The following is a 20,239-nucleotide window of genomic DNA, read 5'->3' as shown; positions in this document are numbered from 1 at the left end:
TAATAATAAAAAAACATTTATAACATAAATAAGTATATAACGGTAAAAAATGTTTACATACATAGTAATAAAAATGGTTTTTTACAGTATATATATTTTATATCAATATTAAAAAGCAAAATATAAAAAGTATAAACTCTTCACGCACGTATAATATTATATAATGTTATATGTACACATATTATTTGTGTTCACGACGATCATCTCGAGTTCATGGAAACCGTAACTCGTGAGTTAATAGCGCATCCGCATGTGTGTATACAGGAGAATGAATTGTATAAAAACACACAAAACACGATCGTCGTCGTCGTCGTCATCAGATAATAAACATAAATATGTCATATGTGAGCACAATAATTATAATATAATAACATATAGGAGATTGTACAATATACGTAGGAACCGGAAATGGGAAATACGATTTCGTTCGTTATTGCATTTTTCTTTTTCACGACACAATATATCATTGGTATACTATAATACGATATAACGCAGTCGTATCCTGTCTTCTCCAAAAAAAATAATAAAATCATATTATTATTGGTAGTGATGTAGGGAGAAAACGAACAGGATATAATAATAATAATAATAATAGTAATAATGATAATAATAATCAATATATAGTTATACACGTCGGTAACTCAACGACGAAAAGCCGAAGGGGAGCGCAAACCGATGTACAAACAATAATAATTATTACATTATTAATTCCGTTGAAAGTGCAGTCGATTTTGCATACGCGGAGCGGCTACTAAATTAACAGGTCGCCTAAAAACAAAAATAATAATAGTAAAGACAAAATATTGCATAAAACAAAACAAAACGTGATTTAAAAATAAATAAAATTAACAAAAATACGTTTAAGAGGTGGGAGACGGGAATAACTTTAGCGGTTAACCGCGCGCCTACGCTGAAATTCACATCGCGGGTATGGCATAGATCACGAATCATGATCTATAAGCCATTTAAACGTAGTGGTGATGGCGTTGATCACTATATAGGGCTAGGATTTCAATGTATTTGTATTTGAATTTTTTTTTTTTTTTTTTTGATTGCCCGACAACGCGATGCTTTCCAAGCTAAAAATATATTTCAAGTACCTACAATCTACATACTATTCTAACGAATTATTTTTAGAACATTTTTACTTTGATGTCATATTTAATATTTTTCCAGGTGCATGACCGAACAATTCAAAACGATATATTTTAAGTATGAAAACATGTATTTTTTAAATTGTTAGTCTTTCAGCATATCACCATTGATTATAAATACTAATAGTATTTATAATCAATGATATCACGTATAGTTTTACTGATTTTAAAATAACGAATCTCGGATTTAACTTAATGATCGTAACACGACCATCGGTCGATATTATATACAGATGTCAATTTTATAAATTCACTATTCAACAAGGGCCATTTCATTTTTTTTTTTTTTTCATAAAATATGTTCATTAAATTCATTAAATAACAAATAATTCTATTGTATAGTAAAAAATAAAAAATTTTAAAGCTCTTATATGTCGTATATAAATGAACTTTTGAATTTTTAACACATTAAAATTCATGCCCTAGTGTTATCCTTCTGATAACTGTAAGGATCGCCTATCACTAGGAAAGACTAATTCCAATATATTATTATACGCAAGAAGAATCCACTAATTTGTCGGTTTAACAAACGAGAGCGAGGTGCACCACCACGACGCGCGACGCGTTTAAGCAACAAATTTAATTTAATTTTTATACAAACGAAATCTAATCAAAAAGCATAGAGACTACTGATAGTATTTCTAGTAATCGGTCCGTATATTATAATGTAGTTTCTTATATAGGTTCAATTTGAAATATAACCGGAGGAGTTTCCGAAACTTCCTAAGGACCTTCTAAAAAGGGCCAGGATCGCTAGACACTGTACCTACATCTGAATGAATTTAAAAGTAATCAGATACTTCGAAGGATGTTTATCATAAATAACCGACTTAAATACAGGATGCGCATCTTTTTTTAATAGTAACGCGCCATTACACCTAGTGCTTACTACTTACGCCATCATTTGAAACAATGCATTGTTGAAACAGCGCGACCCAAGGCGAATGCAATTATATACCCATTTATGTAGCGTGCAAAAAGCAAATAATTATGTGTTAATATTAGAATAATTATTATTATTACTATTGTTATTGTAATGAGTGATAATACGTTGTATAGGATATTAGTAAGAAAGATGAAATGGAAAGAACAATGAAAATACCTCAAAATGAGAGATTGTAATAAACCACGATAAAGGTAAGCCAAAATATTTCAAAAGCATGACCTTTGTTAATACGTAAAAGACTTATTACACTATTTTTGACCTTTTTAAAATAAAATAAAATAGTTTTCAATCGCATCCCTCTTCTTTACCACTTTTTGAGTTAAAATTTGAACTATATTTTATTTTATAAAGCAACTGACATAGTTTACTACTATCTAAAAAATCGTCTACATTAAAAAAACCAAATAAAATTTAAGGTTATGCGTTCGAAATATTTAGTTATCTTTATCATTGAATACACTGTACACAGATATAGGTTACTGCTGTGAGTATAGGCCGAAGAGGCCCACACCGAAAAATTTCAACAAGTTTTTTTTTGTATTTTTTTATCGGTTATTTTTAATAACAATATCGTATAATTAATTCAATTGTTTTTTATAATAATATTGTTATGTTCACAATAATCGGTGAATCAAAAAGCATTTCTTTGTTTTCTGTGCTTGATTAATACATTACACTACAAATTTTTAATGTATAATAATATTGTATAATGCGTTTAACGTACAATTTTTCTTTTCTTTTTTTTTTCATTTATTGCTACAATCTGACACGTTTGTCTAAGGTACATCATTTTTCTTTTGCAAGTGTCTCGTATATATAATATTCAGAGATAACAATATTATTAATTTAAATTTAAATCGATGGTAAAGTAAATATCATGGTTAATATTTAATGAGCGTTATTATTATTATTATTACATAATATTAAAGCCAATCGTTATGAGTTGGAGCTAAAACACAGGTCATTCACTGTAGGGCAATATTCAAGAACCACTTTATTATTGTTATTGCGAATAAAATTAAATACATTAAAATCGACCCTAAGTCGCCGAATATCGATAACATAACTTGAAACTTTTAAATAGGTATCAATGGTCGGCAATGGGTGAATTTATTTTGAGTAGAATATTTTGTTATATATATATATATATGTTACAGTATTCAGGTCCCCACACACTGCAGCGGTGGTGGTAAAATTTTAATTGTCTCGGCGGTGGCGGTAAAATTGTGTCCGGACTCCCAACTCCTTTTAGCACAACCGCCACCATCACCACCACTACAATGTGTGGGCACCATTAGAAAAAAAAACCATAAAAGGAATTTTACACGTATCGACGTGTAAATACAGTATAAAACGATCTTAGACGTTTCAAATTTAGGATAGGTTTCAATTTCGGGTTACTCTCTGCAAGGTATCGGTACAGTTCAATAAATCTTTTTGAATTCGCAGAGTGACAGAGAATTGTGAATTGACCTTATAGTCTAATTGCAATTGTTCAGTCTTGTTATGATGTGATAATGACAGCAGTAATTTAAAGAATTTATTTTAACAACATTTATGAAAGATCGTATTACAAAAAAGTATTGTGATGGTAACATTACATAGAGGGTAGGAAGTTTCCCACGTGTATGAATATTATGTTATGCAAGCTACTAAATTGCACGAAAGTTAAGTGGACGACTGTGGTTTTAGCTCGCTCACAAAAATCGCTTAAATGATTATTTTAATATTAAAAAGCAATCAAATTACTAGAAACACAAAACAACTATTTATGTCGTATTTCATCAAAAAAGTAATTGACTTAACAATACAATCAGAATATATAACCTAAAAATGCCTATTCTGTAACATACACTTAATGATTATCTTATTATATAAAAGTTTCAAAGTCTTTTTTTCTTTGTCTAATACAATTGAAAAGACTTAACAATTTTTTTCAATAACGATGACATAAAATATGTTTAATATAAGTTTTTATTTTAAACAACATCCAATTATTACTCTTTATAATACAATATACTATCATATTGTAAAGTAATCACACTATGGATTCAGAAGTGCAAAGCCAAATATATTGCAAATTAGGTAGGATATAGTTAAGTTAGTTATAATATATTATCTTTTTTTAACTGAAAATATTTAAGAATTTTAAGATTATTAATTTGCCAAGTCTAAAAGTAATTTATCAACAAATAAATGTATAATATACCATTGCATTGAATAAAATTGTTTTTCACTATATTAATTTCCATTCGTTATTACTTATTATAATTACACTAGTCTCTGTATTTAACTTCAGGAACTCTGGTAACTAAATAATTAACAATATATGAATTAATTTTAAATAACTTCATTCTTGGATACTGACAATAAAAATATAACCTTTTCGACTTTATAAAAATAAATGCCGCTCAATAATTAAAATAACTGATTACATAATACATATTACATACTTAAAATGTGATTGTTTATAGGGATTCATTTTAGAAAAAAAAAAACAGAAAACCCCTAATTTCACTTAAAATTAAATAGATAAATGTAATAAATGGAATGATAATAAATTATAATAACAATAACAGGACCTCTTTGTCTTAAAATATTAATAAATAACGAGGCCTTCAATAATAATATTATTATTTTATATACATAACAAAAGAAAAAATCGAGTTTATGCGTAAACATTCAGTTACTAAGAATCACATTTCATACGTACATCACATCTAGACTATATTTTAAACATTGTAAATAAATTAACCTAAGCAGGATAGATAATAAAATCTATAGTAAATTATTTTTTTTTAATTTTTAAATAAAAAAGTTATGTCTTGTTTTTTGGGCATTCGCCTGCTTCTTAAATAGAAGATAAATCAAGTTTAGACATTTTCTTCGCATGCTGAAATTAAAGAACAAAAAGATGTTTGCATACATTTACTTTGTTTTTGAATTCCGATAATCATTAGCAATAATATTATGTTTTTCACTTGTCTTCAATAATAAAATGAGTGAACAAATTTTCAGGTTTTAAACCAAGTAAAAAACAAAAGGGCAATATACTTAAAAATATAGACTGAATAATATAATCTTTGACAATTCATATGATCCATAATAAACATTATATTAATTATGTTTCATTTATAATAAGGTGACATGTACTAATCAGATTAAATAGAAAAAACAAAAAGGATTGTAATATTTTTGTTGTCTTTGGTTTATAAGCTTTTGATATATCTTTCAATAAGCATTGCAAGACAAATGAAATACATATTAACAAAAAATACGCTAAATTTGACATGAAAACATGTTGAATAAACTCACCATGCCATGTATACATCTAGTAAGTGAAATACACAGCTTATTTGAAACGGTTGGCAAAAGCATTGGTAAGCTCATTGACAGCTACTTGTGCCACAGCTTGGCCGACCGCTTGTTGTACACGCTGCGGTATTTGTGGCATTGATCCTCGCCTATTATCGCCAATACCATCATAATAATATGAATATATAACTCGCGCATAGCCATTATTTTATAATTACAGATATTTCTAATACAAGATAATTATTTTTTATAAGATATAATAAAATATTTGAATAAATATCAACAATCTATTTGTACCATAAACCCATTGGTATAACATTAATAAATTAGTATAAAACTGACACCAATATTTTTACCAGCAAAAGCATTTGTTTTGATAAATTTTTATTATAATAAAATATATGTACATATAAATATATATATATAAGTATTATATATATTTATATATGATAAATAATTTTAACTGGATTAAAAGTGTTGAGTAATATGCTGATTGCTTAATTTAGTAACATTAATATAAGTGCGTTTAATTATAACTACGTCTAGAAAAAATAAAATTTTGTTATTAGTTGGTTTATCTAAAATATTTTATTATCTAGTTTTATACATAGTCAAGAACAATTTTGAATTAATACATTAAAAATGCATTTTAAATTCCTGTATTAAATTATAATATTATAGGTTGTATTCATTATAATTATTTTATTTTTAATTTACAAATTACAGTATTCTGATATTTTTCAAATTATAATATTGAAATGTTAATCATTTACTATTTAGTTTCTGGAGATATTGGAATGTTGGTCAAATAATTGATTTTTATGTTTGAATATTTCTAGATTGAAGTAAATTAAGAGCATTATTAATATTATAAAAAATGGAGAAATTATACTTTTTGATGTATGGAAACTAGCTGAAAATTCTTCAACTTTTTCTTGACTATGTAACTAGAAAACATATAATGATGAGCTTATATACTAAATAATTTCTAACCAGATATCACTTCTTAAATTGTTTTAATTATAATAAATTAATAACAATGTACATGGTCTAACATTTTTTTTTAATTATGAGCTAAAAAAATAAAATAGTAGACAATATATCTTAAAATAGTTGAATAATATTTTATATATGTAATCCACAATCACTACCAATGATAATTTTTAAAGGGTAACTGTGTGAGTATTCCTAATATAGGAAATTATTATAAATTATAAAAATTAATACTTAGACGTACAAACTGTGAATTATTTAACAAATATTAGGTAACATACCTAGGTAAATAACATCTAATTACCTAATTATACTGATGTGCTAACCTAGACAATGAGATTAACCAACATAACGAATACAAAACAAATATATATAAATATATATATAGGTAAATAATTTATATAACAAAAAAAAAAATAATAAAAGATACTATTATTAATCAGTAATCAATCAAATTAAAAGAAACAAACAATGGACCAAGTTTAGCTTACTCTGGCTTCAATTTAATGTGTATAGGTTAGTTGGTTATAAATATAGTGATTATTATTAATGAAGTTGCAGATTTAATCGGCCACTGAAGACATGCTCGACAATACATATTAACGGCGTCTGAAATGTAAAAAAAACCACACCGTCGCCGTTGCTGCCTTTTATACTAAATGTTAGTGACTCAAGCTAACTACATGTTAGTGAGTACTATCATTAAGTACATAGCTAACTAGCTAATAATTGTTAGTAAAGCTAGTAGTTAGCTACGCACTAAATAATTACTAATTTTCATAAATGTTAATTAACAGAGCTATTTTATAATAGATTCAATTTATAGGAACTTCTATGAGCTGTAATGATAAATGTATAAAGCAATGAAATGCCCAAATCGACTTACGAAGGAATTAAAGGAGGAGGAAGTCCTTGACCACCAGGCCGACCAGGTGGAGCAGGAGGTTGTCGTCCTTGCTCAGGTCCAGGTCTATTAGGTATAGCTGGAGCTGGTCTTCCTGAAGCTGGAGGTGGTGGAGGTGCTCTTGATGCAGCATTTGCAGGTGTTGGGTTAGAAGGTACTCCTCTACGTCCAGCACCACCGGGGCTTGGTGGAGACAACCTTAACAATTATAAAAAAATTTAGAATAAGAACTGTAATATGCACAAATAATATTTAACAAATCTACCTTGGGTTATCAAGACTAGATGCAAGCCAATCATTCTTGACTGGTGGTGGAACTGGTGTGGTAACAGTAGCCATTGAAACATCACCAATAATTCTCAATGCTTCTTTACATGCTTGGTACATACGCATCATTTCTTCACGTTTTACGGCCTCTTCTGCACTTTCTTCCATCATTTGAGACTTAAATACAAAGTTTACATTTAGATTTATGGACTTAAAATACATTAATTATTTAATATAAATAATAAATTACTATTTATAAGTAGTTATACTAGTTAGATAATAATCAATTCACTTTAATAGAAAATTTAAAGTTATGTTAACTTTGATTTTACAAAACATAATTTTGTAATGTTAAATTATATTTGTAAGACAGAGACTAGATTAATAGGAATGAAATTCTCTTCATATTTATCAGATAACATATGTATAGTACCACCTTAATTCTCAATCTAGTTTCCTCCCTAAAAATATTGCAGACACAACACAGATAAAGAGTGGTAAATTAGATAACTACTCTGCTATACAGTAGAAATTGAATGTCATTCATGATTGAGTAAGTCAACAGTTTTCATGTCTTGTATAAACATTTGGTGGATAATCAATTATTTACAGTTATTCATTTTTGAGTTACATTATGAAACAATTAAGTTCTTATCAAAAACTGGTTTTGCAAAAAAATTCCTGTTTTTTATTCCTAATAATTTTGAACAATACTATTAATTTTCAATTTTGACTTCTAAATAGAACCAACGTAATTTGCTTTCAGAAACAACAGAAACCACTCTCAAACTTGAAGAATACAGCATTTTTTTCTACTAAAAATCATGTTTGTATACAAAAAAATAAATACACATGCCATTGAACAATACATTAAATGCTCCACTTAGAACCTAAAATAACTACTGATTCATGATAGAGAATATTAACTATACACTTTCTATCAATCAAGTGTGATATATAATTTTTTACCTAAAATAATAACAACCAGAAAATTAAGTTTCTTATCATAATATATGGTTAGTATAGCTGCTGTAAAATCAATACATTGTTAATCCACTTGATATTAAAAAATAACTTAATATTAAAAAGCACCAAATTTACTTAAAATAATTTGCAACTGATGAAGGGTTAAATAAATAGGTACATTTTACTTTTTAGTAATTAAGTGATTTTTTTATAGTTATATGTCTGTTTATACATAGTGTTAAAAAAATAGAAAAATTAGAAATAACACAAAATAAGGTTTTGTTGAATGTTGGACACTTCTCAGTCAAGTTATCTGACAATGAATATACAACATAATACTGTATTGATATATCTTAATAGTATCAATATTCATGAATATGCAATATACATAAATTACCTGATCACCAGATGCGTATAGATGAGCTAATAATTCTCCATTAATAAAATCTTTTGAGTTGTTTATGATCAAATGCATAATGATTTTGGGGACTAGATCACGACAAGATTTTGTAACAATTTTCATATATGAATCAACTAGATTTCTAATAGTCTCCACCTGTCTTTCCAAAACTGGATCCATAGATGTAGTTGATTCTGTACTGCTCTATAATTGTTAAAAGTTAAATTGATAAATATGTTATAAAATATTAATGAATAATTAAAAATGACACTAACCTCACGACCATCCTGATCGAAAGGCGAAAAAATAGATAAAAAATAATAATAGTTAATCATTTAAAAAATTTAAAAAGCATATATAATTGTCAAATTTAAATAAATAAAATCTTACCTCATCACTATTGGATACATCTGATGACTTTTCTGGATAAACACCTGCACGTAAAAATGATGCTTTCCAAGAATCTACATCATCTTGTGTTTCGCAACTCAGTTCAAGCTGTTTATAGTCCTAAAAATATATATTTATGTAATTAAAAAAATGTTAAGAACCAAATCTCCACTGATCTTTTGAAAAGATTAAAATATAACAATAATTTATGATTGTTAATGTTATTAAAAAAATCATAATAGTAAATTAATTTATATTAAAATATATTTAGAGTTAAAAATTACTATGATATAAATTTTAAATTAAATGAAGACCAGTGAAGAGTAGGCTTAATATTATACGTAATTCAATTCAAAATTCACCTTGTAAACATTACGGCCTTCTGGATTAAATAGTGCAAATGTATGACGACGTGACATAAAACCTTGTTCAACATCTTTGATTTTCAATCCATCTAATGGTAACATGTATTTTTTTTCTCTTTCCTTTAAAAATAGCAAATATTTATTTTCATTAAATACCTAACAAAAAATGTGTAATTAATTGATAGTCATTACCTCTTCATCTTTGAACCACGAGATGTTTTCAGACATTAATACAAACCAATAATCTCTAGATCCACCTTTCATAATGCCCAAATTATGTATACACATCCATCCTTTACGGATCACTTGATTGCCAAGCTTGTGAGTTTTGTTGGAGTTATCAGATGACTGTTGTGCACTATAAGTACAATATTACATAATAAATTAGTTTTAAATAATTTTTATTATGGTTGAAATAAAATAAATTGATATATACTTTGCAAATCCAATAAAATCTTCATGGTTTGTGTTCATATAGGCTAGTTCACATTCAACCAATAAGATTAACTGTTCTTTACACATTTGTTCACGATTACGAATATATGATGTAATAATACGTTCGGTTTCTTCTCGTAAACGTGGATACCTGGACATCTATAAAATTAAAAAATATAAATTTTACATAAATCAAAAATGTATATAATATAATATGTTCATACCTTGTCAGTACAAATTCTAACTACGTTAGATAATTCATTCACAACGAGATCGGTACATTTCAATGATGGTTCTTTCAATCTAGCAATTTGTTTTTTCACAATAGCTTCAAATGCCATATCAGGTGTAAATAAGCCCACTCTTATACCTATAAAAAATATATATACGTGCTTATTTCTGAATGTTAAAAATTATTTCTTAATGTATTACACACCATGAATATTTCTGATGGCAAATGCTATTTCTCTTCTTAATTCTTTTTCATCAATTTCCATTTTCACAATTTCAAATGGGAAACGTTCATGGAACAAACGATTAATTTTAGCACCTCCAGATAGTTCATTGGTATTTATCTGAGCAGACCCAGAACCTTCAATTGTGCGTTCAAAATCAGATTGAAGTTGTTGAATCATTCTAATTTCATAAGAAAATAATAATTAATAGAGTATGATTAAATACTAAATGATTCTAAACGACTTACTGTAACATTGCTTTAGTTTTAATAGCTGGATCATCTGGCCTGAAATATTTAAACTGTTCGACATCCTTTTCTAATGTAAGTAATTGTTTCTAAAAATAATCATATAATAATTAGTAATCATGAGCTTTACAAAAATTAAATAACGTATACTTGTAATTTATCCCTAAGCCCTGGCAATGTATCTCTAATATGGTTTGTGAGCTGTTGATTCAAAACTCTTTGCAAATAAGGTGTACCAAGTCTATCAGCCATGTGTCTGTAAGCTGGGTGTCTAAACAGCAAAATTATAATTTATTTATATAACTTTTTTGAATTGAAATTTTAAGGAGAATAAAAAATATTCAATCTACCCCAAGAAAAATTTTCTTTCTGCACTCAAAGCAGCTTTGATATCTTTACGGCCGTCAATATCTTTCTGACTTCTGTTTACTACACCAATGTAACCACGTCTGAGAGGTAGAAGCTTATTCTCCAATATGTCTCTAGCATCAGTTCCTTCGTCCATCAGATCCAATTTTGTTATGACACCAATAGTTCGCATACCTAAGGAATTATAATAAATATGTTTTAATTATACATAGTATACAATTAAAATACAGAGACAATATGGAAAATGTGCAAAAAACTAATTTTAATAACAACATATTTAGTTTTAAATTATATATATAAAAGATTTATTGGTAAAATATGAACATGCTTTATTCAAATTAAAATAGGTAAATGATTACAATGGTTCGAAGATCATAGTGAATGTAAATTATTTATTATTAATGAAAAAAAATATGCATACATCTAAGATAATAATGGAAAAAAGTAGGATTTATTATTTTATACATAGCATGCAGTTTCACTACTATACACGATACGTTTCTAAATAATCATATTTATAAGCGTGTGTGATAACTTATAAAATCGAATATTTTAAAATTTGACATAATGAATCTAACAGTAAAATAGTAATTTTTATTGCAATGTTACCAGCATTTCAAATTCAAATTATTCATTGTTTTAAGACTATTAATTATAAATAAATAAATATCAAAATAAAGTGTACAACCTGCTACAGAATACAATAGATATCAAAAACTCATCATAGCAATATAGGAATAAAATAAAACAAAATTTGATTGTTTTTATGATAATATTTTAAATGGGTTCATTTAGTTTTTTCTATGCCATTCATACTTTTTCTTATAAATAATCAATTTACTTTGATTATGTTGAAATTGTAGGTACTGATTATTTAAAAGAGTTTATTAATACATATATATTGGTAGATGGAAAAAGATTATCATTTTCTTACCTTCAGGGTCCACTTCTTTAGAAATTTTTAATGCATCACTGTTGGCCAAATCTTGGTTAGCTGGTGTTACAGCCAAAATCAGGCAATTATCTCGTTTAACAAAAGTGAATAACATTGATCTTATTTGATGCTCTATGTCGGGAGGTTGGTCCCCAACAGGTACTTTGGTCATACCAGGCAAATCAACAAGGGTCAGGTTCAACACTAGAAAATAATACTAGCAAAACTACACAACAGCCACGAAAACTAATAATGTTGAAAAATGTATGACTTGTTCCCTAGCCCTATACCTTGAATTATAACCAGTTATTAATAATTATTTTTATGTACTGTTTTAGTCTTCAGTCAGGAGTAAATCATTAGATTGGAAAACTTTTTTTAAGGTTTAAAGAAACAAAAAAAAAACATTTAAGCAATGTACAAAGAACATTCTAAAGAAAACTAAAAATAGACAAAATCGCTAATAGCATGACTTGGTGCAATGTTTTCGAGCAGACTACTGGCCGATTAACGTTTACCGTCTGGGTCAACTTGTTTTGCAATTTGTAAGGCATCTGAAGTAGCCAAATCGGCATTAGCTGGAGAAACAGCCAGTATAAGACAAGTTTCTTTTGTGATAAATTGGAACAGCATGTCTTTGATTTGTTGTTCAATGTCAGCTGGCTGATCACCCACTGGTACTTTTGTCAAGCCAGGCAAGTCGATCAAAGTGATGTTTAAAACTGTTTACAGACGTTATAAATAACAACCATAATAAAATGGTATGATTTTTAAACAATATATTTAAATTAGTTTTAAAATTACTGAATAAAACGGTTTTGAAATTATAAAAAAAAAAATCAAATAATACTATTGTCTACTGAATATCATTTTTTTCAATCATCATAATACAACAATCATAGTATAGAGTACGTAAGAATCAAAATAAATTTGATGAACTATTAAATCTATAGAAATTAAAGGTGTAACTATAAATTTCTTATTTTTTTTTATTTTTATGTTTCTATATTATACAACAATAAATGAAATAAAATTTCTGTTAATAAATTTATAGAACATTTTTTAATGGTACAAATAGGGTATTATATGTACTGTACTTACCATTAGGAGAATACACCCTTAAATTTATTGGAATGTTTGAAATTCCTTTATTAGATCCAGTCATACGATCAGTTTCACTTTCTATTTCACGTCTAATTTCATCAAAATCTGCAAACTTTTTTCCTTTGCAATGAAGAAATTCTCCATATTCTATAAAAAGCAAAATTAAATTAGAAAAATGAATAACCATAAGTACCAAATTAGTTAGATACTAAGACTAAACCTTGGTTTAAATAATTTTAAAATACAAATTGAATACCTATATCAATATATTAAGTTAAATTATTTAACAAATAAAAATATATTTTTACAAGCTATGACGAAGGTTAGAAATGAATATAAATGTTTTTATTAATGATGTCAAAAAATAAATGATTTTAATAAGTGGGATGCAGTAGAAGTTAAATGGTACTTAAAAAGGTCATAATTTATTAAAAATGTATTAAAATGTTTATATTGAATAGACTCGAAGTGAGTATTGGGTACAAGTTTTCAAGTTTATTTTAATAAAAAAAAATGTATTTTATATAAGTATATCAAACTTATTGATAGCAAGAAGTGCTATCTAATTGATTCGATTAATATTTAAAAAAATATGTTATTGCTTAAAATTGTAAACTCAGTTATGCAGTAAAATCTTAACATTTTACATCATAATATACAATATAACTTACCCAATGAACTATTAATCAACTGAAGAATAAGAGGACGTCGAGTTACAATTCCAGAACCTCTCGGAAGAAAATCTCTAAAATTAAATAAAAATATATGTTAAACAACAAAAATATAAAACATTTTCTAAGGATAAACATTAACGCTGTAATAACTAATAACATTATGTATGTTTACATTTTGAACAAAAGTACTAGTTAATCATTATTCAGATTTTATCTAACTAAATAAGTATACACCCAAGATGGCAAAACTATGATATGCATATTGTATTTAATGACTTTTATTTTACTATAGAGTAGGTATATTTGCTTATTTTGAATACAGTGGAGAACAGCTAACCATAAATGAACAGCATTGTAGATAAAACTGCATTTTTTTGAGATAGGGCTTACAGATTTAAAAAAATCCTCGAAAAATCATTCTTAAAAAATGTTTTTTTTTAAAAAAAAGGATGGATATTGGATACATAAAACTTAGAAGAATGCAGTACCCACATTGTGTATCTCTATCTTATAACAAATAACAAAATAAATTTTCATTCAAAAAAATCATTTTTATTTTACGCTGTTTTATATTAAAGCGAATTGACTTTTAGTAAAAAAATATTTGAATTTGAGTTAAAATTATTTTAAGCCATAGCTATAATCAATTTGTACTAAAGCACATAAACTTCATATTTCTAATATTACCTAATAATATGTATCTAGTAAAAATAAAATTGTTTAAATTATTTTTTCTTATCAATAGTTACTAATAACTTTATGTAGGTATCTAATTTTTTAAATATTTTAACTAGGTGTCTATTAGAAAGTGAATTGTTCAAATTAATTTTAAAAGTTACACATGAGTAAATATGGAGCACCATTTTAATTCATAAGATAAAAGAAAACCATTGAGCAAAATTTCTAGTTGTGAATCAAATCTATTGCTAGATTTCTCTTTAGTAAATAGGTAAAGTAGGTGGGGATGAATGAAATACATTAGTGATTATACATAGGTATAATGAAAAACCAACCTAAAATATAATATAGGTATCTACCATAATATTTGATGTATTTAAAATTATAAAGCATTGAACCCAATAGTTATTAACTATTTATTAAACATTAAAACAAAAACACTTTACAGCTAATATGCCTAGGCATCAAAATAGTCAAAATTTTAGAAAATATGTCTAATCCAGACATCTAATGAAATTATACAAACCTATAAACCTTTTATGACACCTGTTATTAAAACTTTTATTGAAATATTTAAAAACAACAAAAAAATTTATTTTAAAATGAACTACTTTTCATAATATATATTTTTATCTAATCAATAAAATATATTTATGGGAATTGTTTAAATGCATTATTTCCTATATGTAAATTAATTTACTGATTATTTAATATATTTAATATTATTTTTTAACATGGTCAGTAGGTGTTTTGTTAAAGTGTTTAGAGTAAAAAATTTACATGTGTTTATCATCACGTCTCTTATAATCAATAATCATTTTGTTGTTTTAAGCCATTAACTGTTTAATCGTATATTTGTACAGAAAATAGAAAAATATAGCTCATAATCTTAACTTTAAATTGCCTTATAGTAAAATTATACCATCTAGATTTGTACACTTTGAAAGTAAAAATAAATTAGTGTTATTACTGTTATTCAGCAATTTAATTATTCTAATCAAAATCTCTTCTAATTCATTGTTTTATATAATAATCACAGATTAAGTTAAATTAATTATCAATTAAATAATTAAATGTACCTACTTAAATTAATAATTACAGAACACTATTACTCTGGTAAAATAGGTACCTACTATAAAGGTTACTAACAAATTGAATAGATACAAAATGTTCATTAGTTTAGATTAAAAATAATCAATTAGAGTTTAAGCTATAGAGATGTTTGAAATATATGTATGTTGAACAATATTTAACAACCAACATTAAACATATTATTATACATTCAACCATAAACTGATTTACTATCAATATGTAAAAGAACCCATACCCAACTGTCATATTGTCACGTTCATAAGTCATAATCATACACTAAATATTATGTAATTGAATTAAATATTACATCAATAATAACATGCTTATATTATAAGTTATCACATTTACTATGTATGCTACATTCGAATAACTAGGGGTGTTTATAAATTTTATTTTATTTTGTACCTGCCTAATTCTTACGGCTCAGCATCCAAATGATAGAATCATAATAACTCATTAGATCCCAATCATATGGCTAACAAAGTATGTTTATCTAATTTTGATCTCATTCACTTTTAATGAACGAGTATTAAACAAAAATATTTATAAGTAGGTAGGTAAAAGGCATAAAAATATAAAACAAACAGTGCAAATGATAACGATGGAAACATTCTGCGTGTAAATATAGGAGTAAATATGAAACCGACATTGGCCAAAAACTATTGTTTCAAATAAGTAGGTTCGATATCGCTTGAAATCATATGAAGCTACCGATTATTGCGCAAGAGTAATGGGAAAATTTTGGAGCCACCAACGAATTGAGATGTAAAACAAAATCACGTCCAACATCGGTAATTTTTATTTTTTTTTCCTTCTCAAAAAGACACCCTACGTTTTACAGTAAACACGTTCGTGCACAAATCGGACAACAACAATAAATAATAACGTTTTAGCAGTTGGGCACAACACGTAGGTAATATTCTCGCTCGTCGTCAAACGCCCGGACAAATAGGTAGGTAGGTAGTGCTGTTTTGATTTACCTGCCCACAAAGTTCTCCAGCACAGAACTTTTACCAGCGCTCTGACCACCGACCACCGCGATCTGGGGTAGGTCGAGCTGCATGTGCACGCCCAGCTGGGTGAACGCGTCTTGGAGTTTGTTGACGATGGGTATCAACTGTTCCATACCCATGTTGCCGGCCATCGTTGCGGACCAAAGAGCCAAGTGTGGGCGAACGCGTCTCACCGGAGACGACAACGGTCCTACGTCGGGCGCAAACGACGACGGACGATCGGCGGACTGCTCTGTGTGTAATACACCTGCGACGGTGACACGGCGGCGGTGACGACACACGCACTACGCACAATCACGTCTCACACCGTCCGCTGGACAATAAACGTCACCACTGGCGGCAGCAGGAGCAAAACATACGGACGGAAGCGATCGTTCGTACGGATACGGATGATTGTGGTGCGTGTGCGCGCGCGCGTGTGCGCGTGTGTGTGTGTGCGTGTGAGCGCGCGGCGGCGGCGAGTGGCAATACGATCACAGAGTCAAACGTTCCGGCGGCGGCGGCGGCTCGCTCGGATTCCGACGAATGACACCGACCGGGTACGAGCGCGACTGCCGGTCGACGGGCCGCTGTTCGGCGTCCGAGCGCGCCCGAATTCAAACGAACCTCGGTGGCGCGGCGGCCCAAACGTTCCGAAACGACCGTTGGCCGCTCTTCAACCAGTTCGACCGCTCCAACAACCCCGTCGGCGGCGGTCACGCGGACTCCGTCGACCGCGTAGGGTCGTCCGGCCGCGGCGCGAACGGTCGGGCTGCGATTCGCAATGCCAACGGCTCGGTTTTCGCCCTGCAAATCGGCCAGAGAGCAAAACGTTTCGGAAAAGAGTCCGTCGGGTACGGGTGTCGAAAACGGGTCCTGCGCGGCGGCGGCCGAACAGCGGTTGTCACGCCGGTGCGTCGCGCGTCCGAACGGGTGGACGTGCGCGCCACGCCCCGCCGCCAGCCTACCGGCCGCCGCCGCCGCGCCAAAGAGGAGGAAAAAAGCTCTCGCGCCGACGACCGAGCCGCCGCGCGCTAAGTTATGCTTTACGCGCGACGACGACGGCGACCCTTTATCGATTCCCTTTTCACTGTTCCGCATTTCCGCGCGTACTACATAATATACAATATGTATCATGATATCGGCGACCGAGAAAATTCTTGTCCCGCTGCAATCGTCGCACGATGATTATTATAATAATTAATGTTATTAATAATTATTATCGATATTATTATTGTTCTCGTATCGCACGGCATAATGTCGCGGGCGTACGCGATTATAATACGTCATTTCGGATTTTTTATTTATTTTTTTTTTTTCATAATATACGCCCACTAAATGTCGTGCGTTAGTAATACGAATTTATTGAAATCACAATAATATGATCGATATATTATTTTAAAGCGAAATCGTACAATAAATTAATTAAATATGAACGCAGACGTTACTTGCGTCATACTAAATATTAGGTACTGTTAAATCGTCACGGGCGGGTGGGGTATATTGCATTAAATATAATATTATTACTAGTTATTTGTTCAACGGAGTCAATAAAAAATGAATACGCACGTAGACGTGTAAAAAAATTTTACACGTGGATTTACAATATATTGATGATGTGCGTGTGTATACCGTTGTTTATCACGTGTGTCGTGTACCCAATACATTCGCAAACGGACAGATTTGCACAACTGCACAAGTGTCCCCGCGGGGTGCCTAAACTATAATGCTAATGCTAATACCGACGACCGACATAATAGTATATTTCTATAACTGTTTATGAATATTTAATATTATATTTTACGTGTGCAGTACACATACAGAACTGTGCATTGCATTATTGATTTTATAATATCGTCGTGCGGTTCGACAACAATAAAGTAGCCAATGTGTATACGAAATCATTGGTAGTTCGATGTTTCATGTTTATTATAAGGTCTATAGGTGTTTTACCACTAGGCCACTGAGGAGGTATATGGTCTAGGGGTGGTCAACAGGTCGATCGCAACTCGCTTTCGTCTTTTCTCGATTTTTTTCAGAAAACAAATTACAATAAGTTAAAAATGACAATTTATAATCAAATATTATATTAAAATATTTGTTATGCAAAGTAAAACTGTAAAATTGAACGTTATAATTTATTACCAATATTATAAATAACAGAAATAAAAAAAGTATAATAAGCATGTGTATAAAATATTTTTTTGTTTATACCTTTTTTTTTTTTTTGGTCGATCGCGACAACCTAGAAAAACTCAGAGCCCAGAGATCGATCCTATATCTTTTAAAGTTGGCCATCCCTGGTGTATATTATACTGTCAGAAGTACGAGTTGAATTTTACTCGGCATTTACACTAACCCCTCTTTCACGTCTTACGATCGTTGTTTCGTGATAGCCGAAACGTAAAAAAATTAATTCTCGGTAAAATAAAAAAAAATAATACGATGTGCCGAAAAAAAATTGGCTAGATAAACGTCTGTAACGAAATAAATTAATAACCGTCTCAAATCACCGTTATAATATAATATATAATCCATATTCCTATATAGACTATATTTGATGGTTTTCGTTGTATTCATATCTATATCGCATCACGATGTCCTACAAACTGACTACCTAATGACAGACCACTATATGTCAGTACATCTTTTGAAAATGATTTTTTAAGACAGATTGGAAGAATACATGGTCGAAATTCAAATCCTATCAAATAATTCTATTTAATTTTTAGGCTAATTGGTAAATCTAACCCGAATAACTTAATAAAGTCTTTCAATTGAAACAGACACTTATTTAAGCAAACATTTAAAATATTTTTTTATACCAAAACCTCGTCCAAATTCTGTATACAACTACTCGTAAATCGTAATTAATCACTTTTGTGTACTACTGGCGTAACGATAATTACTAGTAGACGAAATCAGGATCGTCATACACACCGGCTATCTATTTAGGTAATTAGGTATCATCAGCCAAATCGACCTCACTGGAGCTACTGACTTAACTTACAAATATATACAACTTGAACTGCCAATTAGATATTCTCTTAAATGTACCAAGTATTATTTATTAGTAGTATATATTTCTGTTTTTGTATGCCTACGTTCTACACATACTGTTATTAAATTTAATAATAATTTGTGTTCTGGAATAGAATGATAGATTATATTATTCAGCTAAAAATCATAAGAACGAAATTAACTGATTTTTAACTACCTTAGTTAAGTTTTTATTTCCTATTTAACTAGCAGTAACTTTTAGTTTTAAGACCAATTTACATTTTTATATAATAACTACTTTCTGAGTTAAAAAAATAAACTAACAACTTTTCCAGTATTGTTAAAAATTGTATAGCAACTAGTGCGATTATCAATAACCAATCAAGTTAATTTATTTACAGGACAGCATGTAACACGAGAAACGTTGCATTTCAAATTATGTACTCGGAACTTTATATTTAAAACTTTATAATAACAGCATTTTTATTAAGAAGGATGATAAAATATAAACCGTACCAACTATAAACTATATAGTAATCAATAGTTAATACCAATACT

At 29.1% G+C, this 20,239-nt stretch overlaps 1 protein-coding gene across 7 annotated transcripts; it reads right to left on the bottom strand.

Annotated features, from left to right (window-relative positions):
- On the bottom strand, positions 1-17,377 carry LOC126554626 (dynamin-like). 7 transcript variants are annotated; one of them, XM_050209683.1, is made up of 19 exons: positions 16,670-17,377; positions 13,917-13,990; positions 13,243-13,392; positions 12,660-12,863; positions 11,189-11,381; positions 10,989-11,109; positions 10,839-10,927; positions 10,572-10,771; positions 10,360-10,505; positions 10,137-10,294; positions 9,893-10,058; positions 9,698-9,820; positions 9,336-9,455; positions 9,221-9,232; positions 8,943-9,149; positions 7,578-7,756; positions 7,295-7,510; positions 5,416-5,564; positions 3,225-4,993 (listed from the first exon to the last, which is right to left on the bottom strand). In XM_050209683.1, exons 1-18 carry the CDS (start codon positions 16,831-16,833, stop codon positions 5,453-5,455), a joined length of 2,634 nt encoding a protein of 877 aa, XP_050065640.1. In that variant the 5' UTR covers positions 16,834-17,377; the 3' UTR covers positions 3,225-4,993; positions 5,416-5,452. The 7 variants fall into 7 exon arrangements, with proteins under 7 accessions (XP_050065643.1, XP_050065640.1, XP_050065639.1 ...); XM_050209682.1 differs by lacking the exon at positions 12,660-12,863 and adding an exon at positions 12,142-12,345 and having other exon boundaries at positions 16,670-17,368; XM_050209686.1 differs by lacking the exons at positions 3,225-4,993; positions 5,416-5,564; positions 12,660-12,863 and adding exons at positions 1-768; positions 12,142-12,345 and having other exon boundaries at positions 16,670-17,368.
- Positions 17,378-20,239: the final 2,862 nt, after the last annotated feature.

This window comes from Aphis gossypii, unplaced genomic scaffold (assembly GCF_020184175.1).
Source record: "Aphis gossypii isolate Hap1 unplaced genomic scaffold, ASM2018417v2 Contig00561, whole genome shotgun sequence".
Lineage (NCBI taxonomy): Eukaryota > Metazoa > Arthropoda > Insecta > Hemiptera > Aphididae > Aphis > Aphis gossypii.
Note: the sequence above shows the minus strand (reverse complement) of the source record. Positions and strands in the feature narration are given on the sequence as shown.